This window comes from Zootoca vivipara, chromosome 16 (assembly GCF_963506605.1).
Source record: "Zootoca vivipara chromosome 16, rZooViv1.1, whole genome shotgun sequence".
Lineage (NCBI taxonomy): Eukaryota > Metazoa > Chordata > Lepidosauria > Squamata > Lacertidae > Zootoca > Zootoca vivipara.
Window position 1 is genome coordinate 4214263 of NC_083291.1, and position 27066 is coordinate 4241328.

At 40.5% G+C, this 27066-nt stretch overlaps 1 protein-coding gene across 2 annotated transcripts in view; it reads left to right on the forward strand.

The window, feature by feature from the left end:
• The window catches only part of TTC39B (tetratricopeptide repeat domain 39B), a 53477-nt gene that overhangs the window by 18788 nt on the left and 7623 nt on the right, over positions 1-27066 (forward strand). For both annotated transcript variants that reach the window (XM_035140777.2, XM_035140778.2), the window contains exons 3-16: positions 7576-7680; positions 8169-8300; positions 10602-10678; positions 12159-12226; positions 15925-15989; positions 16712-16817; positions 17513-17578; positions 18784-18892; positions 20527-20594; positions 20691-20750; positions 22012-22173; positions 23921-24012; positions 24830-24950; positions 25606-25717. In XM_035140777.2, the coding sequence (XP_034996668.2) occupies positions 7576-7680; positions 8169-8300; positions 10602-10678; positions 12159-12226; positions 15925-15989; positions 16712-16817; positions 17513-17578; positions 18784-18892; positions 20527-20594; positions 20691-20750; positions 22012-22173; positions 23921-24012; positions 24830-24950; positions 25606-25717 (1343 nt within the window). The remainder of the gene's footprint in view (positions 1-7575; positions 7681-8168; positions 8301-10601; positions 10679-12158; positions 12227-15924; positions 15990-16711; positions 16818-17512; positions 17579-18783; positions 18893-20526; positions 20595-20690; positions 20751-22011; positions 22174-23920; positions 24013-24829; positions 24951-25605; positions 25718-27066) is intronic.

Below are 27066 nucleotides of genomic sequence, written 5' to 3' on the forward strand. Positions count from 1 at the left end.
AATGTCTATGCCAAAGCCATATCTTCTGTAGTCAATAAAGGTGTAGCCCGATTTGATCCCATTCAGCTGTGTGATCTGGTTTATTTGGTAGCTCATCCAAAGGGCACATTTGTTAATGTTCAGTTTTTTTGAATTGCACACGAACCATATGCTGCTCATGCTTGCTGCATGCTTATCCAATACAGCAAAATAACTGTGAGCGCAGTGCTGTCAGCTACAATATCAGATTTCCTTACGCATCACAGCCAATATGGCGATTGAATAAACACTGTGAAAATATTGTCATCACTGCTAGGATGTGTCTGCCTAATTAGTACAGAAAGGTCTTTTGGAACAATATGTTTGTTAAAGATCTCAATCTTGATGAGTTGTTCTGCCATACATATACAACTATGCAAATTTACTCAAATTGCCCCATTGACCTTGGTGAGTCTTACCTACACCATCTGAACTGAATAAGACAGTGTTTTCCAGCTGATCTGCAGATGTCCATGTGCATATAAGTCCCACCTGCTTTTCACAGCTTGTTGTCAAAAGTGAAATATTTTGACCCCACCTATTGCTAAGGTCCTGCATTAGTAAGGAAAGAGTAAGGAGAGCATAATGGCTGTAGATAAACTTCAAGTTGGTTGAGGGTAAGCTCAAGCTTTTTCCAGCACTGTGGCTGCCTGCCTGCATGGTAGGTTCTTCCACCAAACTATCAGGAATGCTTGAGGGAACACATCTATCAACTTCCATTTCTTGCCTGAAAGTCAATTCCTGATTTCCTTCTTTTACACTGCAATCCCATGCATATCCATTCAGAAGTAAGCCACATTGAATTCAATAAGGGGTCCTCCCAGGTAAATGAGTAAAAGGCTGTGGCCTAAGTTGCAATTCTGTATGTATGATGGACACCTGCAGGCGAAGTCCCTGGATCCAGTCTCTTCTCAGGCATGAATGTAATAGGTGACCTTAAGCAAACCCCTGTTCTTACAGCATGGGGATAATGCTGACCTCAGCTGGGTGACTGTTGCATGGGAAAGATTGGTGTGGCTGTCCCTATTCATTGTTAACCACTATAGCAGTGCAATGGGATGAAACAACAGGAAAGCTGCAGAGTGTAATGTTGTTCATTTGCTGTTGTAAGCAAGGCCGGATTTAGGTTTGATGAGGCCCTAAGCTACTGAAGGTAATGGGGCCCTTTATATGTGATATTTTAGGGAGCAGGCTAGCAGGCAGGGCCCATTACTTCCTACACAACACAAAACACCGTTGCTGTATGTAGGTTTTATTTTATTTGTTTTTTATCTTATGTTTTGGAAATGTACATCCAGGTTTTTTTCTTTAATTTTTTTGGGGGCCCCCAAGAGAGTAGGGCCCTAGGCTATAGATTGTTTAGCTTATACGTAAATCCGGCACTGGTTGTACGCAGCAGCAGGGTGTTGTGGGTGGAGGGGCACCTCACTTCTCAACACCATGCTTTGATGCCACTTTACTGAGATTGTGGTGCAGGCACAGTGGCAGAATTGGCTATGTCGACACTACACTGAGCTCCTGGAGTCTTGTCCCTTCCCCTTTCAATAAACAGCAGGGACATGAAGTCAGGGTAGCAACACAGCTCCAACTGCTACTGGTTGTAAGGATTCTTGAGAGCGTATTTAAGGCACTTCACGCATGGGAAAAGTGCCATAAGATGCTAAATATTCAGCATTAAAAATATCAGTATCAGTGACTTTGAATCATTTTTATTGCATCTGTACATTAAGTAGAAATACAGCTATATCATTTTTTAAAAAAGTAGAATTTCTTGTAAAATCACAAAGTGCGGGTATGAAGAAACATTAGAAGTGCCTTTCCCTTTCCCTCTCCTTTCCTCATACTGAAGTTGGATATTCTTAATCCTTGATCCTACCCAAGCTGCTTTGTGTGGTATTATTGCAGAGGTAGAAGCCAGAAGTGTTTAAGAAAGGTTAGCCTTTTAATCTCAAAACTGTGGTTAAAGTTTTCACTATTATCTCTTGATAAAGGAATCCATATTAAGGTGTACAAAATTAAAATACCATCAAGAATGTGGAGTACTGTTCCTTTACTGGTTAAAGTATTTGATAAGCCAAGTTGTGTTTGCCTGGTACTCGGGTTCTATGAGTGTGTGTTTAGCTTTTCTGTGCCTGGATTTATATTAATAAATGTTTGTGCTTATATGAGACCTGGATGTGTTGCAGTTTGTCTAAGCACTTGCGGGTGGCGCTGTGGTCTAAACCACAGAGCTTAGGGCTTGCCGATCAGAAGGTCGGCGGTTTGAATCCCTGCAACGGGGTGAGCTCCCATTGCTCGGTCCCTGCTCCTGCCCACCTAGCAATTTGAAAGCACGTCAAAGTGCAAGTAGATAAATCGGTACCGCTCCGGCGGGAAGGCAAATAGCATTTCCGTGCGCTGCTCTGGTTCACCAGAAACAGCTTAGTCATGCTGGCCACATGACTTGGAAGCTGTACGCTGGCTCCCTCGGCCAGTAAAGCGAGATGAGCGCCGCAACCCCAGAGTCGTCTGTGACTGGATCTAACGGTCAGGGGTCCCTTTACCTTTACCTTTACAGTAGTAGCAATGCCCCCTGGAGGAAAATGGGGCTCAGTCCTCCACCTTTGTAAAGTGTTTCAAGGCTGACAAATTTGCTGTGATGGAGGCCACTTTCAGTAAGAGAGTACTCCAACAAATGCTGTTATTGGGATTTTCCTTCCACCCACACTCAGTGATGCTGCTTTTGGATATCCCTTTCTTGGTCACATCACTCCTCTGCCTACAAGACTTAACATAACATGTTATTTTGGTCAGGAAGAGTGAAGCTCACACAGAGAGACTTTGGCTTCTTAGCACATTCCTTCTCTGCCAGACTTCCCTTCCTGGCTCTAATCTCTTTTCCAGCCCCAGCCAGCAAATCTAGAATCATTGAATTTTAGAGTTGGAAGGGATCCCAAGGGTCATCTAGTCCAACCCCCTGCAGGGGAAAATCTAGCTCCATCACAATTTCCCCCATTAATTACTTGCCAGTCTTTTTTCCACTATGACTCCCAACATGGTGCTGCCACCATCACTTGCTACTGTTGTGGAGTGGGTTTACAGATTTGGGGCACTACCAAATAGTATGGAAAGAAAAACCAAGATGCATCTGCACAAAGAGAACACATTTTTGGACACAATCACGTGAGAACCTAAAATGCTTGTAATGCAGCTGAAGAATCTGGAGCTTGACAGCACTTGCACCAAATACTTAACATGGCTTGTGAAGACTCCTAGAAAGCTCACTTGCTCTCTCTGTGGTTTCTTAGGAGAGCATGAAACTCTTAATCCCAGGGCCATGTGTTTGAGCCCCATTCTGAGTGAGAGATTCCTGCATTGAAGGGGGTTGGACTAGATGACTCTTGAGGTCCCTTCCAACTCTGCAAGTCTATGATTCTATGATCAGTGGAAGAATATTTCATACTGTTGGCTTCTTCAAGTTTCCATGCCCTCTCTAACGTTTCTCCTTAGATATTTGTTGTATTGCATGCTATATACTATAGTTATCCAGCTCACTATCATGGATCATACTGAACACCTACTTCTGATATTTAAGAGAAATTCAAACATAAAGTATAACAGGCTGAATTTCCAGTAAATAGCTACCATTCTATACTTCTTGCTACACTATTTTTAGAACAGGCAATGAATTATTAAATAGCTCTGTTGTTTCTAGCACTCTGCTCTGTTTAAATACGGCGTAAAATAGCCTGGTTCTCCTTTTCATTAGATTTAAAACATTTAATGTTAACTGGAGCACAAAAATCTTTTTCATCCTTCAAACACAAATCATTGAGTTGCATTTGGTCTTCCTTTTCCCCTTTGTAGTTAGGCAGTGGTGGAGTAGAATTAGGCTGCAGCATAGATTGGGAAAATCTCCCAGCATCCTCCTCCTGCAGAGGCATCATCAAGCAGCATTGCTGTAGCTGCAGCTATTTCAAGTGACATTTCTTTTTAAATTGCAATATGGAGGGCTCCTGAGATGACAGCTGCTTTTGTGTGAACTTTTATATCTTTTTCCTGCCTGATAACTAATTAACCAGAGCCTCGCGAGCATTGAGGAATAAAACAGAGGAAATGGGTTATTATCTAGGTGTTTTTTGCTGCCTTGCCTGGCTCTTGACGGAAACAAAACGTGCCTGAGAGAGGCTTATCTTTCTGTAGCAATTACAGTTTTTCATCTAAAGTTATCTACTCATTTAATTCTGTGAGTATACCATGTCTTATCTATGCTAAGTAGTTACTACAATCGGTGGCAAAAGTCAGGGTGTAATTATAATAATTTTATGGGGAAATTGCTTTGTGTGGTTTTCTTAGTAAAAATGTATTGCATTCTGTAATTTTTAAAAGCAAGTTCAGTATATCTGTGAATTCTTTCATGGGGGAGATTAACATTCAGAATTATTTCAGAAGGGATTGGTTTTCCTTTCCATTCATAGCTTATTTCTAGCAGTTATCACTGTGTTTCTGCCGATGCCAATCCTATAGGTTGCAGAATACTGCAAGGTGTGTATACCAGGATGCATGCCTGAAATTGTCACACCGTTAAAAAACCCAGCGGAGCTATTTTTCAAGTATGAGATTTAATTTGATTCTCAGTGAACTAATAGCTTCTGTTAGCTGATGACTTTGGCGTTTAGTTTTAGTGTAGCTGTTTATTTGTAATGCATCAGTAGTAAAAAAAAGAAAGGAAAAAAGAAAGAATAAGCCTGAAATGACTTTGCAGCAAATTTAGAAGGTGATTCACTACAATAAGATTCAGTTGTAGTAAACTTAATATGAATTAACTGTGAACTTGCAGGAAGACATAGAAAAAGGATCATTTGGCCTTATTAAGGTGTTTGGGTCTGGGCCAACATTTGAATGACGCAGTCTTGGTACCAAAAACATCAGGCCAGATTGTGTTGACTTCTATGTAGGGTAACAGGATTTCCCCACCCCCACTCTCAATTTTAAAATGAGCTCAGCCCTTCCCAGCCCCAGCTGTTCATCAATATAAAGTTCCATTAGTGTTTTTGTTTTGTTTTTACATCAATCACAATATTTACTTTTAAGACACAGGACTACTTGGTCTCAATGGCATGCTTCAGAGAGATGATCTTGAGATGTTATGTGCAGGTCCCAACAGGATGGCCACAGTATCTTGAAAGAATAGTTCAAAAGGTTTGATTTTTCTCCTCCTGGCAAAACAGAAAGGAGGCAATTTGGGAACAATCTCAAGCAAAAGTTTTGCAACAAAAAACAGAGCACAATTTATCATGGAGATACCGGTACCTCCTGCTCAGTGCTCAGGGCATTTGTGTTGGCTGAAGCTCTACCCCGTGAAATACTTTTATGCCACAAAAATTCTCTATGGATGTGCTTATTTTAATTCTTTAAATTTTCATTTTTGTATTTTTTATATTTTTTTATTGATTTGTTAACAAAAAAGTGCATTTTTCTTAATTGGTGTACTGTATACATATGAAGATATATTGTTGTGATTGTATGATTCTTACTATCACCTACTGACTGCTTCAGGGTGATAAGGGCTAGGCAGGGTTTCCACAAAGAACCAAATCATCACTAAAGGAAGTGCCAAAGTAGTACTACTTTTATGTAGGCGCGCTTGGGAAATCCAGTCTTTGTGAATTTCAATATGGACTGACCTCATCCATGCCGCCCAGACTCCTGTGCAGATTCGAACTCATTTATCCACCCTGCTTTTTGCACTTTCAGAAGGTTTCAACGCAGCTCTTGGATCAAAACAAAGTGCAGATACATCCCCTCAAGCAGCTATCATAAGTGGATGGGAAACAGTGAGATAGAGTTCAGTTGAAAGCACTCTTATGGACAAACATGCACAGAAGTGCACCTGGAGAAAATGGATCTATGCAATCCATATGTCTATTAACACTCTGCCTTGGGCATATACAGCTTTGGGCATATATCAGGAGAAAAGTGGATTTTACAAACATACTCTAGGGTACGCTGCTGCCAGGGCTTGAACGGGGAGCCTTGGGTTTTCTTGTAGTTGCAATGTGTGGTGAGCCACTGAATTGTATTTTGCAATAACAGCCTAAGCGGTTCAGTGTCCTTGGGCCATGGACCAACCAAACCATTGCGTTCTACTGCATCACCAGCCCTCTGGAATCAGTTAACCAGCTGGTTAACCTGGCGCCTACTGTATTGATGTGTAGGCAGTTACTTGTTGTTTAAGAAGGCTTTCCCTGGAGTGTGACCCAGTCATTTCAAAGAATACCAATTGTATAATTTGATTATTGTTTTTAGAATAGGCATCTTTTGTATTTTATCTTACTGCATTGATGGCTTGGGCTGTGAAACAGTGTTGATAAATCTGATAAATAAATACACTACAGAGTTGTCATTATTCCCTCTCAACTCCCCCCCACTTCCCAACGCTGTGGCAGTCTTAGTCTAGCAAAGCTGGGGTACTTTGTAGGGATGATGTAAACCATGCTTTCTCAACCACAGTACCTCCCCCTTGCAATATAATAATAATAATAATAATAATAATAATAATAATAATAATAATAATAATGATGATTTGCAAAGTAGCACCAGCAATACTGTTGTTGTTATTTAGTCATTTAGTCATGTCCGACTCTTCGTGACCCCATGGACCAGAGGACGCCAGGCACTACAAACTTAATCCATTCGGGAAGTATGTTCTTAAACCAAAACCGTTCTTAAACCGAGGCACGCTTTCCCTAATGAGGCCTCCCGCCACCAGTGCCCTTCCACCGTTTGGCTTCCATTCTTGTGGTTGTTATTTAGTCATTTAGTCATGTCCGACTCTTCGTGACCCCATGGACCAGAGGACGCCAGGCACTTCTGTCTTCCACTGCCTCCCGCAGTTTGATCAAACTCATGTTAGTAGCTTCAAGAATGCTGTCCAACCATCTCATCCTTGTGCCCTCCATATTTCCCAACATCAGGGTCTTTTCCAGGGAGTCTTCTCTTCTCATGAGGTGCCCAAAGTCTTGGAGCCTCAGCTTCAGGATCTGTCCTTCCAGTGAGCACTCAGGGCTGATTTCCTTCAGAATGGATAGGTTTGATCTTCCTGCAGTCCATGGGACTCTCAAGAGTCTCCTCCAGCACCATAATTCAAAAGCATCAATTCTTCAGTGATCAGCCTTCTTTATGGTCCAGCTCTCACTTCCATACATCACTACTGGGAAAACCATAGCTTTAACGATGCAGACCTTTGTCAGCAAGGTGATGTCTCTGCTTTTTAAGACGCTGCCTAGGTTTGTCATCACTTTTCTCCCAATAACCAGGCGTCTTTTAATTTAGAAAGTAGATAATGAAGACTATCCCGTATGTTTTCTGTTGGTTTGAGTTTTCGGTTTGCCAAAAGAGGTTATGAACGAGTTTCACCAGCCGTGTGGAAAGTTCATTTACTTTGGTATTTTAAAAACCTGAGTATATCCAGCAATTGAACTGTACTATGGCATTTGCCTGCTAGTCTGAATACAATGTCAGTGGTCACTTAGGCATAGTGGAAAATTCTAACTATTCTCCCAATTCTTCCATTAGGGCCACCAAGATGGATCTGAAGTGTTCTCTGGAAGAATGCACGATGGCACTGAACTTATTTCTGAACAACAAATTCTCAGAAGCTCTGGAATTGCTTCGTCCCTGGTGAGGTTATTTTGTTTGCTAGAAGCAGTACAGGGAGATGCTAAAAGGCATGCCATCTGTTTGCTGGAGATTAAGGCCTCTGAATAGAGTAGCTTTCATTATTTCCAGCTCTGTTCCCCTCCCCAAAGCAAGTCTTCTGCAAGTATTTCTTTAAACCCTCTAAAGTGACCTATTTTTCGTCAGTGGCTTTTAGTTAAAAATTTGAGGTGTAATAAGAGCCGTTGTGCATGTTAACTTGAAGAGGAAAAATGTGCAGACCCATTTGTAATTTTATCAGAACAAAACTAGGTTGCAGAATTATGCCCAGAACAAAAAAAAATTGCATAATTATAGAAGAGATTTGAAGGAAATCATCTTATTTTCAGAATGTATAGCATTTAAAAGTTACTTTTATGAAACATGTAATTTTGTGCTTGAGGAGTACTAATTTTTTTAGTGGAACTGCCATTTTGATTGAAATGCCCATTTTATTTTATTTTTCAAAACAGGTCTAAAGGTAGCATGTACCATGCCCTAGGGTACAGCACTATTTTAGTTATGCAGGCTGCTATGACCTTTGAGCAACAGGATATCCAAATGGGAATCGCTACAATGAAAGAAGCTCTACAAACTTGCCAAAAGTAAGCATGAATAATTTTGTATTTGTTGAATGCTAGTTATCAGACATACATGTATGTTTTTTCCTAGCAAGTAACAGGAAGAACACTAGTAATGAAAAGAGATGTAGATATAAGTTACTTCTTTGTAATTTTGATATGCACTTAATAGAGAAGATGATCCTGGTTCTTGTCATTTAGAATTAATTTCTAGAGCAATACTCAATCAGAAGATATCCAAAGTTAGTCCTGCTTGGAGGAAGCCCATTGAAATCCATGGGCGTGACTAAATTCAGTTAAGTGGATAACTGTTGGATACACATCATATAGTTTGGAATTGTGGTAGCAGCCATGGGGTCAGCCTAACATTTAAAATGGGTGTGCATAGTCTTGCAAAGAAGAGCTTAATCCTAACCATGCTTACTCAAATGTAAGTCCTGTTGAATTCAGTGGGGCTTACTCCCAGGTAAGTGGGGTTAGAATTGGAGCCTGAGTCATTTGTGATGTCAGAGGATGTTTGCAGTCTCAATGGCAGCTAGAGAGCACCATGTATGTATGTATGTATGTATGTACCGTATATTCACACAGCCTCTGATGCCTTTCATAGTTTTTACAAGTTACCATTTCACTCAAGTCTTTTCAGAGCCTTGTACTGTTTTCCACTTGAAGTAATGAGGAAATCATTAAAATTCCCAAGTCCAGCACTTTTGCTAAATTTAAAAACAGAAGTCATTGTATTTTCACACTAAGAGGTTTGGATTGGGGCTAGATTAATTGACTCATTTTGGAGCCTGTGCTGGAAATAGACAGACTTCCTGACTGCTTCTGCAGTGGTTGTCTACAGAATATTATTATTAATAATATTTATTAAATTTCTATACCACCCTTCATCTAAGGATCACAGGGTTGGTTTACAATATGATTGTAATACATTGTTAATTAGCCAAAGGCTTGGGAGACGACAAATGTCACAAATGCGTGGTGCCTAAAGATATGTAGACAACAGGTGTGACTCCCACAAATGGGGGGCCACCACAGAAAAGGCCCATTCTCTTGTTGCCACTCTCCAGACCTCTCGTGGAGGAGGCACATGAAGAAGGGCCTCAAATGAGGATGGCAGGGTCCAGGTTGGTTCGGGTGTTATGTCTGCAATAGGAAGTAAGTGGGGGGAATCACATAGATTTACTCAATTTGACAAGAAGAATAGGTTCTTTAGGCATGCCCAGGATAATATCTAGAGATGTGACATATTCTTCATTAGATGGAATTGCTGATAAGAAATTGATAAATATAATCTTTTGGCTTTGTAGCAGAGACAGAGGATAGAATCTAAATGAGGTCTGCAATTAGGGTCACCTTCACATACTCTCTCCCTGGAACTGGTGTGATTTGTGCTAGATACACAACCATGGTGTGTGTTTTTAGTTGAAACTTCTTTTTAAAAAAGTGACCCAAGCCTTTAAAACAACTGTATTATGCAAGAAAAATTAAGATGCTTTTATAGACAAACATACTGTATTAAATTACCATTTATCTTAGAAAAGTTCATGCGAGTATAATTTGGAATGCCTTCTTTGTATAGAGGAGAGAGGCCAGTCTTCACTGATTTTTGGCAGTTATGTGATCAGACAAAACAGAGAGGCAATTTTCAGATATTCGCCTTGATTCTCTGTACATGTTTCCTTGATGAATGACCTTGTAGGTACGGCTAGATACAAAGATGACAAATAACATTTCACATTTGCAAAGAAGCTACATGAATGACCCTTGGGTGTTTAATATTTACTTTTAACTAGCCTCGTGCACTCCTAGGGAATCAGCTACATTCCCAAGGCAAGAGCCGGGGGCAGGAGGTGCTCAGTTCTTCCCATGTTTACTGTGACAGGTGGGCTGGATGACTGAGTGGTTAGGGCCCTGCTTTCCGGACACTAAATTATTGGAGGTTGTTTGTGCAATACAGTGGGACCTCAGTTTAAGAACAGCCCTGTTTACGAACGATTCAGTTTATGAACTCGGCAAAACCGGAAATAGTGTCTTGGTTTGAGAACTTTACCTCGGTCTAAGAATGGAAGCCAAATGGTGGAAGGGCACAGGCGGTGGGAGGCCGCATTAGGGAAAGCACTCCTTGGTTTAATAACAGTTTCGGTTTTAGAACGGATTTCCGGAACGGATTAAGTTCATAAACCGAGGTACCACTGTAATATTGTGGCCTATTGTATTAAGGTTCTGTAGATTGCATTCCTTTTCTCTCCCAGCTATGGCACAAATGTATGATTCAGTTTCTTTAGCTAAAATTAAATGTATGCCTCTTTCTCTTTCATGTAGATTCAGGAAAAGGAACACAGTAGTAGAATCATTGTCCAGTTTAGTTTCGAAACAGTCCGTAGATCAGCTGAATGAAGGTAAGAAGAATATGGGGTAGGGGTGTTTTCTCTGTAAGCTTATATACTCAGTGCTCATATTTGTGAATTTACAAGCAACCTATTTCACAGTATTTGGGGCAAAGATTTGTAGAAAGACTGTACGGCTTAATACATTGGGACTCAAGGAATTACGGTGTTTTGGTTTCTTTTTTGTTGTCTTCTCTCAGTATGAAAAACAACTTGATTTTTTTATTTCCTCCAAAAGTACTGCCTCTAGTAGCAGATCAAAATATGTCAATTATAAAGGTAAAGGTAAAGGTACCCATGACCGTTAGGTCCAGTCGCGGACGACTCTGGGGTTGTGGGGCTCATCTCGCTTTATTGGCCGAGGGAGCTGGCGTTTGTCCGCAGTTTCCGGGTCATGTGGCCAGGATGACTAAGCCGCTTCTGGCGAACCAGAGCAGCACATGGAAACGCCGTTTACTTTCCCGCCGGAGCGGTACCTATTTATCTACTTGCACCTTGACATGCTTTTGAACTGCTAGGTGGGTAGGAGCAGGGACCGAGCAATGGGAGCTCACTCCGTCGCGGGATTCGAACCGCCGACCTTCTGATTGGCAAGCCCTAGGCTCTGTTGTTTAACCCACAGCGCCACCCACGTCCCATATTCACCTTTAAATGTTGCATATTTCGCCTATGCTATTCAATACATTCAATTTACCCTATTTAGAACTACCTCCGCTTATGAAAATAGACACGTAAAGTATCCCAGCAGTGTTTTTATCAGTGCTTTATCTCCCCCTACTTCACTCCGACACGTCAGATAATTCCAGCTTTTTGATAGGTGTACAAAAAGGCAGTACATCTTTCTCAAGGCACCCATTCAGGGTCTGTATGTTTCATTAATAGTAATGGTAAAGGGACCCCTGACCGTTAGGTCCAGTTGTGGATGACTCTGGGGTTGCGGCGCTCATCTCGCTTTACTGGCTACAGCTTCTGGGTCATGACTAAGCCGCTTCTGGTGAACCAGAGCAGCACACAGAAATGCCGTTTACCTTTCCGCTTGTAGCGGTACCTATTTATCTACTTGCACTTTGACGTGTTTTGAATTGCTAGGTGGGGAAGAGCTGGGACCGAGCAATGGGAGCTCACCCCGTCGCGGGGATTCGAACTGCCGACTTTCTGATCGGCAAGCCCTAGGCTCTGTGGTTTAGACCACAGCGCCACCTGTGTCCCATAGCGCCACCCATGTCAATTATGGGAGATCTCTATTATCTTGACCAAGGGTGGCCAACCTGGTGCCCACGGGCACCATGGTACTCGTGAAGGCTTCTGGTGGTGCCTCTGGGCAGATGTCCCAGATGTTGAGCTTTATTTTTTATTTTTTAAAAAACTAGTTATGGGGCAAAATTTGCAGGGAAGTATTTGATCACATTTGTTATTACCATTCCTTTAGTACTATTCATTGCTACTATTTTAGCTTTGCATTAATTTGTTTTTTGTTTTTAATCTTTAATAGAGGAAATGCATGCAGAAATCTGTTATGCTGAATGTTTACTACAGAAAGCAGCACTGACTTTTGTACAGGTAACGTACAAACCACTCTCCCCTTTGCTATCTTTTTGGCATCTACTGAAAACTTTCCTCTTTCAGCAAGCCGTTTAAGCGGAGATTTTTTTCAGTCTGCATCTGTATTATAATGTTTTTTAATATGTTTAATTTGTTTTATTTCTGTTGTTTACTGCCCTGTGCTCCTTTGGAAGAAGCGGCAGAATATAAATTTAATTGAGAAATGAATAACATTAGAGTCTCACATCAGCAGACTATGGGAAAATTGGGTTTTCAGTAATGCTATGGAACAAGTTCATTTCGCAAAAATCATGATTATTTTGTCTTAAGAAAGAAAGATACACTTCCTGCCCCTCTCTTTCAAGACATTCTACTGTGTGCATTTAATAAAAACCCAGAGCTTGAAATACTATATTAATGATAACTCTGGAAACGTGTCCATATTATCTCCAAAGCTGAAATTTTGTGCTTTTACAAGTGTTTTAATGATCACCCAGGAAAACCTCCCCCCACATCAATCAAAGTACATTACAGTACCAATGTTCACAAACTAAGCTTTTCCCACTTTAAATGCCACCTTGTCGCCTCCAGTTAGTGCAGAAGAAGAAACTCCTACAGTTTGCCATGATGTATTGTCATGGATCTCCTTCTAGCAAACAGCACTAACTTTTCCTTTACTGCCTCTCGGCCCTTCAGTGACCCTGGCAAGATTGAGGAAAAGCCTTGCCAGTTTTGCTGACAGATTGTCAGATTGTGTTTTGTTTTCAAATGCAAGTATTACTCTGAACATAAGCACTTGAAGGAAAAGACTAAAGAACTCCCATCTTCCTTCCATAGAGCAGCCTGAGAAATGGTGTTGGGGAAAGGGATCGGAAGATAAGTCTTCCCAGCAGCAGTGAATCTGATAAGGCTACACACACACAAACACACTTCCAAAAAGGAGAATTAAAAACACACACACCTTTCCAATTCTGTGAAAAATGGAGCACAGGGTACTAAAAATGCACTTCAGATAATTTACAGGCAACAAAAATAAAAGAATTTATTTGCAATTGCAAATCCACTTTCCTGGCTATCAGTCTGTGTTAAAAATCCGATACAAGTATATTTAAAACCGTGTTTCTGTTTCTGACACACACCACCAAGAGCAGGTCAAAACACTCTGGTTTAATGTTTAAAATGATACAGGTTTACCACATGCAACATTTTAAACATTAAGATGATGCTTGTTTTCGGAAACATAAGTGGCTTCTGCTTCTAACTGTCTACTAATGTTAAATAGTATCTGCTAATGTATCCATGAGGTTCTTCCATTGGTCAGTAAAGGAAGAGTCTCAGAAACAATGATGCTATGTTCATAATGTTCAAGTAGATCTATTTCCAAGAATGCATTTTGCAATTATCGGCACACTTAGCCTGTTCAGCCATTCTGTTAAAAAACTCTTGCTTTCCCCTTATCTGTAATTCATATGCATTTGTGAAGTAAATGTTGCCGTCTCTTGTTCCAGACATTATTTAATAAACCTTAACAAAGTAGGTCTCTAAAAATATTTTAGAAGACTTAGTTGTTTACTGATATCTTTGCAAAATAAGGGTCATGTAACATTTTCATAGATCACAGCTCTTGGCATTCTGCTTCCTATTGATAATGATGCATGCAAAGGCATTGGTTTTAGACCTTCAGCAAGACTTTTTTTTTGTCAAATCACTGCCATATTCTTCCACATGATCTTTTACACAAGTACACTATTGCATGAAAAAGACTAGCAATTGGGCTATGCGTGTGTGGGGAACTGGCAGCCAACTTCACAATTGTTGTTGAGAAAACTGCCGCTGCTGTTGTGGAAATGGCTCTCAACTTCCTCTGTATACAGCTTCATTAATGCTAGCTTTCCCCCACATGTGTATTTCTTTACCTACATATGCAATAGTACAGAAATTTTTAATACAGTACCTTGGTTCTCAAACTTAATGTGTTCCAGAAGTCCGTTCCAAAACCAAAGCATTCCAAAACCAAGGCGCACTTTCCCATAGAAAGTAATGGAAAATGGATCGATCTGTTCCAGACTTTTAAAAACAACCCCTAAAACAGCAATTTAACATGAATTTTACTATCTAATGAGACCATTGATCCATAAAATGAAAGCAATAAACAGCAGTCACACGGTCAATCAATCAGTAGCTGAACTGGGTCCCACACAGTTACAAAAACAAAACAAAAAGAGGCGCAAAAACAAAAACGCAAATTAAATAGCAAAAACAGACAGACCTCAGCGTAACACTCAAAACAGAAGTGTGGCACTCAAATCGGAGCATGTTTAGCTTCTGAAAAAAGTTTGCAAACCGGAACACTTGCTTCCGGGTTTGCAGTGTTCACGTTCCAAGTTGTTTGAGTACCAAGGTATTTGAGAACCAAGGTACCACGGTAATGAGAATCAGCACTACAGCTTCAAAGATCAGCTTGCAGGAGGAGCTCTTGAGGAGGGCAGCCGTAGCATAGATAGTGAGTTCAGACAAGGAACGACCCACGTCAGCACTAAAAGAGGTCAGCATACCTATATGGCAGGGTCATCTGTTGCCTTTTTATGCACTCAGACACACAATCGGGCTAAAAAAGGTTGCTGAGCTGGGAACTAATAATAATAATAATAATAATAATAATAATAATAATAATAATTTATTTATACCCCGCCCATCTGGCTGGGTTTCCTCAGCCATTCTGGGCAGCTTCCAACAGAAATATTAAAATACAATAATTTAGTATATTTAGTGTTTCACTGTATGCTACAACCTGGCAACAACTGAAATTTCAGGCGAACAATAATACTGATTTAATAGAACTTGGGGACTTGTCCGGAGTATTAAAGAATTTTGCTCCTTTGAAATGGCTGCTTAGTCCTTATATTGCACGGGAAACGTATTTAATGCACATTAACTATTAAATAGTTCAGAACTAATTATGAATCATTATGCTGCTGTTTCCAGTCTCCAAATCATGATATACTGAACCTTCTATTGGTCAATACCTGTTGGAGATGCAGTAGGTTCCATTATTCACACTGGAAGGATGCAGAAGAGTGCAGAACAAGGATGGTGGATGCACTTGGTGGAAGCACTCAATATTTATTACGGTGGACGAGGAAGTCTTCGGATTGGGCTATTCCTCATTCAGTTTTTGTGTACTGCAAATGTACCGCTGCATGATTCCATTATTATCCCAGTAATACATCAAATTATTGTTAGATACTTGTAGCACCATCTAGTGGTGTTTCTTCAGTTTGGCTTGATACATATAAATGCTTCCTTCCCGTGAAGTTTTGTTTTGGAAATGTTTGCGTAAAGCATTTATATACAAATAGTGTTCCGTTGATTTAAGAGTTGCATGCACAGCCTAATAAATACATTCAGCTTCACGTATACACATTTTGCATGTTTCCAGTGTTTACATTACACAGGTAAAACTGTTCAAGTGATATAGGTATGATATACGCAATGGGTTGACTTAGACGCAGTGCTAAGTAGTATTTTGCATCCCCTCGTGTGCCCCCTGAATCTCTTATGGGGCTTCTTCAAGCCTCCAGAGCAGATCTGGGGACAGCATTGGGGGAGGAAGGAGAAGGCGCAAAGTCCTCTTGCGCCGGCATTAATCCTTGCACTAACACAAAAACCTAGTTGAATATCACCTAATGATTTGTTTAATTTAACCCTCCCCCCAGGATGAAAATATGATCAACTTCATCAAGGGTGGCCTCAAAATCAGGACAAGTTACCAAATATACAAGTCAGTTTCTGTAACATCTTTTACTTGTGCTTTTCCGTTTATATGTTTCAGCAATTCAATTCCCTGCTAACTGTTTAGATAGTAGAAAAATTGACACCAGGTTTTTTTAAAATCATTTGGCAATGAATTTCATTCTTCCCTCACTCCACCCCAAAAGAGACATGCTTCCAAGCAGGGGCATTAGCAAGATGGCAGAGGGAGGAGGTGAAACAGTAATGGGGGGGGGGGAGCTGAAAAGACAGCATATTTACCTTTGCTTATAATTCTTAGTCTGCAATCTTATACATGCTTACTTAGGAGTAAGTCCCATGGCTTTCTGTGATGTTAGAGACAGTATCAAAAACTTAACATAGAAGGTGGGGATTTGTTAACAGTGAGACACTGTTACAGATACTATATCTGTAAAATATCCCTGATATCATATATTGTAGAAGTAGAGGAGTTGGCAGATTACTCTTAAATCCCTGCCTTTTGTTGTTAGTCTGTAAAGCACCATGCACTCTGATGCTGCTTTTAAAATAATATTAGGCATGTAAGGAGAAATATTTTAGGAGAGCCTTGTTTTAGGCAATATAAGTTAAGTTAAGTTAAGCCTTGAAATAATTGCAGTCAGTTGGAGACAGGTGCAATTCTGTTAATTTCCAGTTACATGTCGTAGTAATTGCAGTGCCTTTCATGTCATTTAACATGAAAACGTTTCTTCTTCTTTTTTACTCAAAAAGAGAATGTCATCAAGTTCTTCAGATGACCCAGGGCAGCAAAAACAAGAATGAAACCTACTACCAATTTCAAGGGGGCGTGCAACTAGGAATAGGAGCATTCAATTTGGTATGGGTTTTTACAGTTTTCGGTGTACAAATTGTGACATAAAACATGGCCTGTACATAGCTGCCAAGTTTTCCCTTTTCTCGCGAGGAAGCCTATTCAGCATAAGGGAATTTCCCTTAAGAAAAGGGATAACTTGGCAGCTATGGGCCTGTAATGCTGTAATTTTAAAGAATAAAAAAACCTAAAAGCTGATTGTAATAATTGTAATTTTGCAGACTTCCATTATAGCAAAAGAAAACTTTATATACGCATCTGCTGCAATTTATAATTTTATTCTATCAAAGTTAACTTGAACATAGAAGTATTATTGTTGTTGTTTAGTCGTGTCCGACTCTTGTGACCGCATGGACCAGAGCACGTCAGGCACTCCTGTCTTCTAATAGAAGTATTAGAGTGCTTTTTATTATTATTAAAAAATTCCTTCAGTAGCACCTTAAAGACCAACTAAGTTTTTATTTTGGTATGAGCTCTCATGTGCATGCAAAGTGTGCATGCACACGAAAGCTCATACCAAAATAAAAACTTAGTTGGTCTTTAAGGTGCTACTGAAGGATTTTTTAAATTTTGTTTCGACTCAGACCAACACGGCTACCTACCTGTAACTTTTATTATTATTTTATGCTGTTTAGGTTTCCAAGATGTTGCAGTTTCCTTTTAAATCTTTTAGTAATTTTGTGTTGCTGATTTTGTTGCAGATGCTGTCCCTTTTACCAGGAAGAATCCTCCGACTTCTAGAATTTATTGGGTTTTCAGGCAACAGGGTATTAAAAGTTCTTTTCACCGTTGATGTTAAAATGTACCTATAGCGTATATCATGGATTGGGGAAATATAGGAGCAGGCTGCTGAATGTGAAAGGCATTTTTGTAAACTTTAAAGTAATTGATTTCAAAATTAATCAAGTGCCATGATTAATTACAGGCATAAGCAGGGGCAGCTGACCCCCCCCCATCAAGTAAATAAATAAAAATTATTAACTAAAAGTAGAAATTGAGATTTTAACAGATTATTCTGAGTACTTGGGGTTGAAATAAAGTAATTTAAAACACATGTCGTTGAGACCTTTCATTCTGAATCTGCTAGATGGAGCCAGACAGAGGATGATGGCAGGGGGCCCCACCCTAACATAAACTCTGGGTACGCCCATGATGATATTATTCTGTAGCAGCCCCTACATTGTGAAATTGCTTCCCTACAGTGGTGCATCTGGCACCTTCATTGCACAGCTTTTATTGTATGCTGAAGATGCATCTCTTTACCCTGGCCTTTGAATTTTGAGATATGTATTCCAGGACCCACTCGAGTGTGATTGAATTTTGTTTTAAACTGCTTTTAGTGCTGTATTTTATATTGCTATAACTCCCCTGGGACCTACCGTATTGGCCCGAATATAAGCCACAGTCCGCCCCCCCCCCCAAATTCCGACCATGAAAAGTTAAAGTGCAGCTTAAATTCGCGACCTTACAAAAATTGGCTTTTACGATGTCACTGCTGAAGAAGATGGAACAAAAAAAATGTTTTATTGTCGATTTGCGAGCTTGAGACTGTTGTGCAATTAATTCTAATGTTATTCATCGCTTTCCCTGTATTTTACAGCGCAGTATTGATTCTTTATTTGCATTTACGGTGCTCCGAACAGGTGTTTAACCCACTTGCGGGTCCTCTCTAGTCTCTGTAGGATTTTCTTCTACATTTGCCATTTACAGGTGTGAGTGCCTGTGGAGTTTTAAGGGAGTGGCTTATATTCGGGTATTTCTTTTTTTCCTCCCCCCCCCCCGCATTTTAAAGGTGCGGCTTATTTGTGGGTACGGCTTATGTTCGGGTTAGGTACTGTTGAAGGGTGGCTAAAAAAACCCCAACCTCTTCCTCTTGCAACCCTTCCTTTTTTTCTGCATCTTGAAATCATTAGTACTACTAGTAACACAGAATGCTGCATCTTTATCTTGTGCAATCTTTGGTTGCTGTTAGGAGGTGGGTCTCCAGCAGTTACGGGAAGGAGCCTCTGGTGCCAGTCTGAGAGCCATACTGTGTACCTTCACCTTGCTGCTATACCACACTTACGTTTCATTAATCCTAGGTAAGAACTGAAAAATAAATTCCTGGCTGAGATCCATGGGAAAACGATAGCTTTTTATCCAATCCCTAATATATTTTAATGGGGCATTTGCTTGTTTTCTTGCCTGTATTTTCATCACTATAACCCAGGGGATGGGGTCACCAAACTTGGACTGCCCACTTCTCCATTTTGGGCAAGCCATGACCACCTGCCCTATACCTGGAGTCATGAAAGACTTCAGGTGTTGTGTAGGCAAGAACAGGGGATGAAAGGGGCTTTGCAGGCGCTGCTGACTGGGCTGCTGGAAGAGGTTTGCATGGAAGCAGAGGGGGAAACCCTTCTGCTGTGCCTTGCTAAAAGTCAGGGCTTCAAAGCAGCAAAGCAGCTGATATCATTTGTGATTGACAGGGGAGCAGTGCCATGAGGCAAATCCTGATAAGGGTCCGGCCTACAGAGCAAACGCGATTCTCTACCTCTGTTGCAGCCCAGCATGTTCACCAATTGAAGTGGGTTTCAGATCTTGGATTAGTTAGCCTCAACAACAACAACAACAAATTATTTATTAATTAATATGCCATCCATCTGACTGGGTTGCCCCAGCCACTCTGCGCAGTTGCTCCCCCCAATAGAAAAACACAATACAACATCACACTAAAAGCTTCCCTGAACAGTGCTGCCTTCAGATGTCTTTTAAGAATCACATACAGCTGTTTATCTGTTTGACATCTGATGGGAGGGCGTTCCACAGGGCGGGTGCCACTACCGAGAAGGCCCTCTGCCTGGTTCCCTGTAACCTCACCTCTTGCAATGACGGAACCACCAGAAGCGCTAGTGAACTACTTTGCAGTATTTTATTTCTTTATTTATTTAAAGCTCCCCTCCCCGCTTTTTTAAAAAATCCTGCTCTTTGGAGAACCTTACAAATGCCAGTGAAATGACGATCCGTATCTTCAGGTTGATAATCTAAAAGATATAACAGAAAAGGAAAAGAGATTGGTAGGGAGGATGAAAAAAGCAAACTCAGAACACTTTTAAGAGAATTTTTATAATGACCAGTGGAGTGATAGGATTTCTAGGAGGAAATTATTATTATTATTATTATTATTATTATTATTATTATTATTAATCCTGCCCTCCGGGCTCAGGGAGGCTAACATCAAATATATAATATAAGAGGAGCTGGTTTTTCAGCCCACAGCCTGATAGAATAGCTGCTCCAGGTGAAAGATGAGAGAGGAGCCTGATGGAGCTTCTCCACATTGCTCCAGGGAGCACTGAGAGCACACATTCCCAGGGCTTCTAATTATTGAACTGCATTTTGGTCAGAACCTGGTTGCACCAGTCCCTTGAGGATAAATAAGATAAGCATGGTAAAGAATGCAGAATTTTAGTGCAGAAATAATTGTATGTATTCTGCTCCATTTCTGCCCTGTTCATTTACTGTACAACTTATTGATAGCCGTTTAATATTTTTATTGTTTTGTTCATTCATTCATTTCATTTCTGTACCGTTTTATATTTTTAAGAAAAAATCTCAAAGCGGTTTACAGAATATTAAAACATCAATAGAATAATAATATAGGTTTTCATGTCTTTCGGTATGCAGATTAACCTGCAATGTTGGGCTCTGATATAGACTTTTGTTATTTGCACAGGGACGGGGGAAGCCAACCTTTTAGAAGCAGAGGCCCTCCTTCAGCCTTACCTCCAGAAGTTTCCAAAGGTTGGTTTCTTTTCTTTCTTTCTTTTTTTACCTTATAAAATGATATTTTTGTTGCAATTAAAAACATTCTAATGTGTTGCTTTTCTTTCTCTCAAGGGTGCCATCATTCTGTTTTATGATGCCAGAATAGACATACTGAAAGGAAATTTTGAAAAGGTAATAAATCCCCACTCTTTTTTAACAGTAAAATCTGAGGTGCTGTTTTAAAGCTGCTTTTAGCTTTCTGAGCTTGTTTTATAATTCTTTTGTCTTGTATTCTAGTTTAACTGAAGCCAGGGGAAGCCTGTTGCCTCTAACATGACTGTTAATTCATTCATTCATTTATTTTAAATCAAGAAGCGTTTTCTGCCCAAACTTCTTTGGATCCAAGCCAGAATCCTTCCTGTGGAATACTTCCGCAGATGTTCAATGTGGCATGTATGGGAAATTCTTCCCTGCCAACCAGTGGACTTGAGTCTGGTTAGGAAACATGAAGTAGACGTATTGGGCAGAAAGTAATCCTGTTCTATAACACATTCACAATTCTGCATTTCTGTAGGTATTCAAGGATGCTAATGGCTTGCAAGAACAATTCACAACGTAAATGTTGAATTAATAACCTGTTCTCTGTTTGCCAATTATTCCACACCTGGAATATTTTTCCAGTAAAGACAGCATAGTCCCCACTATTGCTATTAGTTCAATTAATATAATCTGTGCTTCATAATCTGTGCTGAACTGCCTGTGCTATGAACATCTTGTTTATACTTTGAACCCGATCTATTTAAGTAAACTTATGTATCAAACATGTAAGACCCTTGCTTAGGTTTTTGCCAAGTGAACCAGAGTCTTTCATAGTTACAGGTAGGTAGCCGTGTTGGTCTGAGTCGAAGCAAAATAAGAAAATTCCTTCAGTAGCACCTTAAAGACCAACTAAGTTTATATTTTGGTATGAGCTTTCGTGTGTATCTGAAGAAGTGTGCATGCACACGAAAGCTCATACCAAAATATAAACTTAGTTGGTCTTTAAGGTGCTACTGAAGGAATTTTCTTATTTTGCAGAGTCTTTCATGTTGCTCTTCGAAACCCTTTGTTGAAGACCCTGTTGGATCATCAAATGGCCCTGTACTCTTCCTGCCTAGTGTGCCCCCCTCCCCACTTCCCATTCACTCCAGTTTTATGAAGGCATGGGCTATTGCAGGTAGGGGGAGCCTTTGGCAATGGGCAGTGATGGCTGCAGTGGATGGGTGTTGTAGCTCACTAACCTCTGGAAGGCCAAAGGTTCCCCACACCTGAGCTATTGACTTGCTGTTCAAAAATAAGTAGCTTGACAACTTCTGTAGCCTTCTGTTATCAAATAAAAACCAGAATAGGAGCGAGGGACTTTGTTCGAGCAGAGTACAGCCTGCAACTTCTGTAATGTACTTTTGAATTCTAGGCTCAGGTCACATTCCAGGAATGCATTGCAGCCCAGCAAGAGTGGAAGCAGATCCATCACCTTTGCTACTGGGAGCTGATGTGGTCCTATTCCTTCCAGCAGAACTGGCTTCAAGCATATCGGTATGCGGATCTGCTTTGCAAAGAAAGCAGGTGGTCAAAGGTAAATGGGTGATCAGATATCGTTACGAAGAGGTGAGAGCCCCTTCATAGTTACAGCTGATGCTTGCTTTCCCAGCATATGCCTTCTCTGCGAGTTCCACCTATTCAATTTGTGTGTTGAAATTCAAATACAGTGGTACCTCGGTTTAAGAACAGCCCTGTTTATGAACGATTTGGTTTAATAACTCCACAAAACTGGAAGTTTGCAAACTTTACCTTGGTCTAAGAACAAAAATCAGCCCTGAGTGCTCACTGGAAGGACAGATCCTGAAGCTGAGGCTCCAAGACTTTGGCCACCTCATGAAAAGAGAAGACTCCCTGGAAAAGACCCTGATGTTGGGAAAGATGGAGGGCACAAGGAGAAGGGGACGACAGAGGATGAGATGGTTGGAAAGTGTTCCTGAAGCTACTAACATGAGTTTGACCAAGCTTTGGGAGGCAGTGGAAGACAGGAGTGCTTGGCGTGCTCTGGTTCATGGGGTCACGAAGAGTTGGACATGACTAAACAACAACAACAAGAATGGAAGCCGAACGGTGGAAGGGCACCGGTGACCGGAGGCCTCTTTAGGGAAAGCGCGCCTCGGTTTAAGAACGGGTTTGGTTTAAGAACAGACTTCCCGAATGGATTAAGTTCGTAAACCGAGCTACCACTGTACTGAGATGCTCCAGCTAGCAACTCTTAAACTTCATCTCAGCTACACATTTAACTCTGCACTGACCTGTGCTGAAGTTGGTTGAACTACCAAATGAGTTGCAACAACTGTCTGTTGACAACAGTGAGAGCGGAATGGAAATTGGCGTTGGGGCAACTGTCGGTTGGGTCTGCATAGTTCATTGCACTGCTAGAAAGAGGGGGCCGTTCTCCCAAAATATCCCCTGTTAAATATTCCAAATCAACCCCTTATTCAACAAGCTGGCCTGTTTTTGTAACCTCTTGCCCCACTACTGCTGACTGTCTCCATTCTTTCTCAGAAAAACAGTTAATTGTTATGCCATGGGGGGGGGATGCAAAGGAGATGCTTTGCCTGTATTACAACCCTGTTATAACAAGTTCTAGAAAGATAATTGTGTTTGATATCAATACAGCCAATTCAATTTACACTTAATAAATAACTTTTATTTTCTAAATACTTCTCAGAGTGAAGTGTTTTCACGAGAAGAAACTCAAGGCAAAACACAGAATATCAATATCTAATTTCATAGCCGTAACAGTTTGTCAAGAAACAGCCCCATTCTTAACAAGATGTCTGTTAGAGACTACTTTTAAGAAATGTCTTAAGCCCTGAAAGTAATGCAATGGCAAGACATTTTAGTGTCATTAGCTCTACTTGAACACACTTCTCTAGATGATGGCATGCTAAGGGCAGCTTTTAAATAAACTTCCTTTTGATGGCCACCAGAATGCCTGTCCCCATATCGGCATTTTAGGATTCATGGCCTCCTCACAACACCCTGCTGCTGAGGACTTCCTGTCACCACACCGGAGAGGCCTTTGGGGGTAGACGAGGTGTACACCTTCGTAAGGCTCCACAACTATCCTTCTGGAAGTGATATGAATTGGAATTGTATGGGAAGAAAATGTATAAAATAAATTCAAATAGTTTGTAAACCTTGCAGTATTTAAGGTATTGGGTTGTTTTGTTTAAATATTGATTGGTGTACAAATGATTTGAATAGGGTAGACCCATTAACAAATACGTTACAATAAATGATAAGTGTTTTGATTGCTTTGTCTTGTTTTTTTATAGGCAATATATGTGTTCCAGAAAGCTGCCATTTTATGTATGCTTTCAGATGCTGAAGTGAAAACAACAGGAGAAGACATTGTAGCTTTGTTTAGGTATTTCTTTTAAAAAAAAATATTCTGGTTTTTTGTTATGCCATTTTCACAAACTAGTCTCACAATGCTGGTGGTGTTGTGGTCTAAACCACTGATCCTCTTGGGCTTGCCGATCGGAAGGTCGGCGGTTCGAATCCCCACGACTGGATGAGCTCCCGTTGCTCTGTCCCAGCTCCTGCCAACCTAGCAGTTCAAAAGCACACCAGTGCAAGTAGATAAATAGGTACCACTGTGGCAGGAAGGTAAAATGGCATTTCCGTGCGCTCTGTCTTCTGTCATGGTGTTCCGTTGCGCCAGAAGCGGTTTAGTTCTGCTGGCCACATGACCTGGAAAGCTGTCTGCGGACAAACATAGGCTCCCTTGGCCTCAAAAGTGAGATGAGCACTGCACCCCATAGTCAAGTTTGACTGGACTTAACCATCCAGGGGTCCTTTACCTTTACCCAGTGCTTTTTTTCTAAAAAAAAAATATTTAGGGGCACTCTCCTTTTGACTCAAGAAAATCACCATTTTATAGTTCAGACTGGGAAAATTGGGAAAAACAAATACAAAAGGACAATGGACAAAATGCGTACCCCCAGAAAAAGCACTGCCTTTACCTAATGTTTGTGTCTCTTGTTTTAAAAAATAAGGGGGGGGGGAGACGCTATGTTCACCATCTTGTAGTCCTTAAAAATGAGATAAACGTGTAGTTCATAAGCCTTAAAAATACCTTTCTCACCTCGCCTGAAATTCCGCATGTGTATTTATTGCTAAGAACTCTACTAGTATATAGAGTTCAATTTTTAAGAAGAATTCCACGGTTCCGTCTCTTTCAGGCAAGTGGAAGGCCTGAAGCAAAGAATTGCAGGAAAATCCATCCCAACGGAGAAGTTTGCTGTGAGAAAGGCTCGGCGCTATGGAGGTTCTCAGCCTGTGAAGCTCATAGTACCTGCTCTGGTATTTACAGCCGACTTACTTCCATCATCTTTTGAGTGGCAGAGTAAATATGTGTTTGTGTGTATGTGTTTCTGTGAATAATGTAGGCTGAGTACATTTCCACTTGACTTTTTCAAAGAAGCATCAGCTGTTTACGTTTTTTACCTTTTCACCTCTTATTAAATGAAAGGCAGCTATAGACACCTTCTTTGTCAATAAAAGGCACTCTCTGTTGTGTGGAGTGGATTTAGATACAGGCAGCCTTACTGAATCATGTACAGCATAAATGTGCCTTTGCTTGAGGGATTATGAGCACTTCGCAACAGCTCTGTTCTGGATATAATGTACATCAGTCATGGGCAGGCTTTTGGAATCTAGAACCCTGAGATCCAGCAATAAGGGTGGTGATCAGGGCCAAGATTAGCAAAATATGCTAATCACATATTGAGCCCCCCTGAGCTGGGATGAGCTGCAAACACATGTCAACATTTGAGATACTACAACTCATAAAGGATTCTAGCGGAGGAAAGAAACATCCATTTGTTGTTGCCCTTGTTAATTAGGAGTTGGAAGCACTCCCTTGACCTACTGCACATCAGGGATCGTTCAGACACTCAAGTCAATTGATGGCTTACTATAGATATTTATCGCTATATATGTTTTTTATTCTTGTCAGGAAATGATGTACGTCTGGAATGGCTTTTCAATTGTTGGCATGAGAGCTGACCTCACCGAGAATTTACTAGTAACAATTGAAAAGGAAGAAACGGTTTTAAAAAATGAAACCAGTGAGTAATGTTTTAAACGAGTGATTTGAAAACTACAATGGGGTGTTTGTAATGAATCCTACTGGGGCCTCTAACTATATCCTGTAAAGGAAGAAGTGACTAATCTCGATGGGCGTCTGTTCTGTGCAACATAGTTTCATCAAAACTGCATTGGTTGCAATGATAAATAGAAAGTTGTCCTTTCCGTATAATCCCAGTCCTCATATAACCCACAGAAATTCACACTCACAAATCCCCATGATACCATATATCATTTGTTTGACAATATGCAATACATGCATGGAGTGAAGCTGAGTTCAGAGCATGAAGAATACCAGTCTTCCAGAAGAAGTTTTGTTAATTCTCTTCATTCCTGCAAAGGATGTACAATTTCAGTTCTGCTTTGCTGTCACTGTGAAACAGAATTCTGTTTATCTAGGGTAAAACAGGTGCTGGGGTGGAGGGGAGAGAGAGAAATTCTTAATGGTCTGTTAAGTTTGAAGATGTGAAGTACTGTAATCTTATTTGATAGACAGCCTTCATGTACAACAGGTGATTGGTCTCCTGAATTGTTGGTGCATGTTCAGCCTCTTTTTCAGCTTCTTTTACTGTCCTTTGTAGCTGACAAAATTCAGTTGCGGGAAAATTCTCGATATTATTATTATTATTATTATTATTATTATTATTATTATTATTATTATATATCCCACCCATCTGGCTGGGTTTCCCCAGCCACTCTGGGCAGCTCCCAACAGATATAAAAATACAATAACATTAAAAACTTCTCTAAACAGGGCTGCCTTCAGATGTCTTCTAAAAGTCAGATAGTTGTTTATTTCCTTGACATCTGATGGGAGTGTGTTCCACAGGGCAGGCACCACCACCGAGGAGGCCCTCTGCCTGGTTCTCGCAGGGAGGGAACTGCCAGAAGGCCCTCAGAGCTGGACCTCAGTGTCCAAGCTGAATGATGGGGGTGGAGACGCTCCTTCAAGGACCTAGGTTTTGACTAACTTTTTAACAGCTGCATAGATCACTGTGAGGCAGCGCTATATTGCATAGATAATTTTGGCATACTCATCAACAGATCTGTTTTCATTCCAGATCTGACACGATAATTAGTTACGTATATCTGCAGCTACTGTTTTATCATATTAGCAATTTTTACCAATACTGCCCAGGTTTCAATGAGTTAAAAGGCAGGTGGGAAATGTGGAACGAGATATTTTACATTGCTATGTCAGAATATTGCTAAACAAGCAGTTTATTCATTTAATTGCTTTTGATAAGAAAAATAAGTTGAATGTATTACACATCTGTTAGGTCCACTGTTGCCATTTGAGATCTTTTACAGATGAGTCAGTAATTCCCAC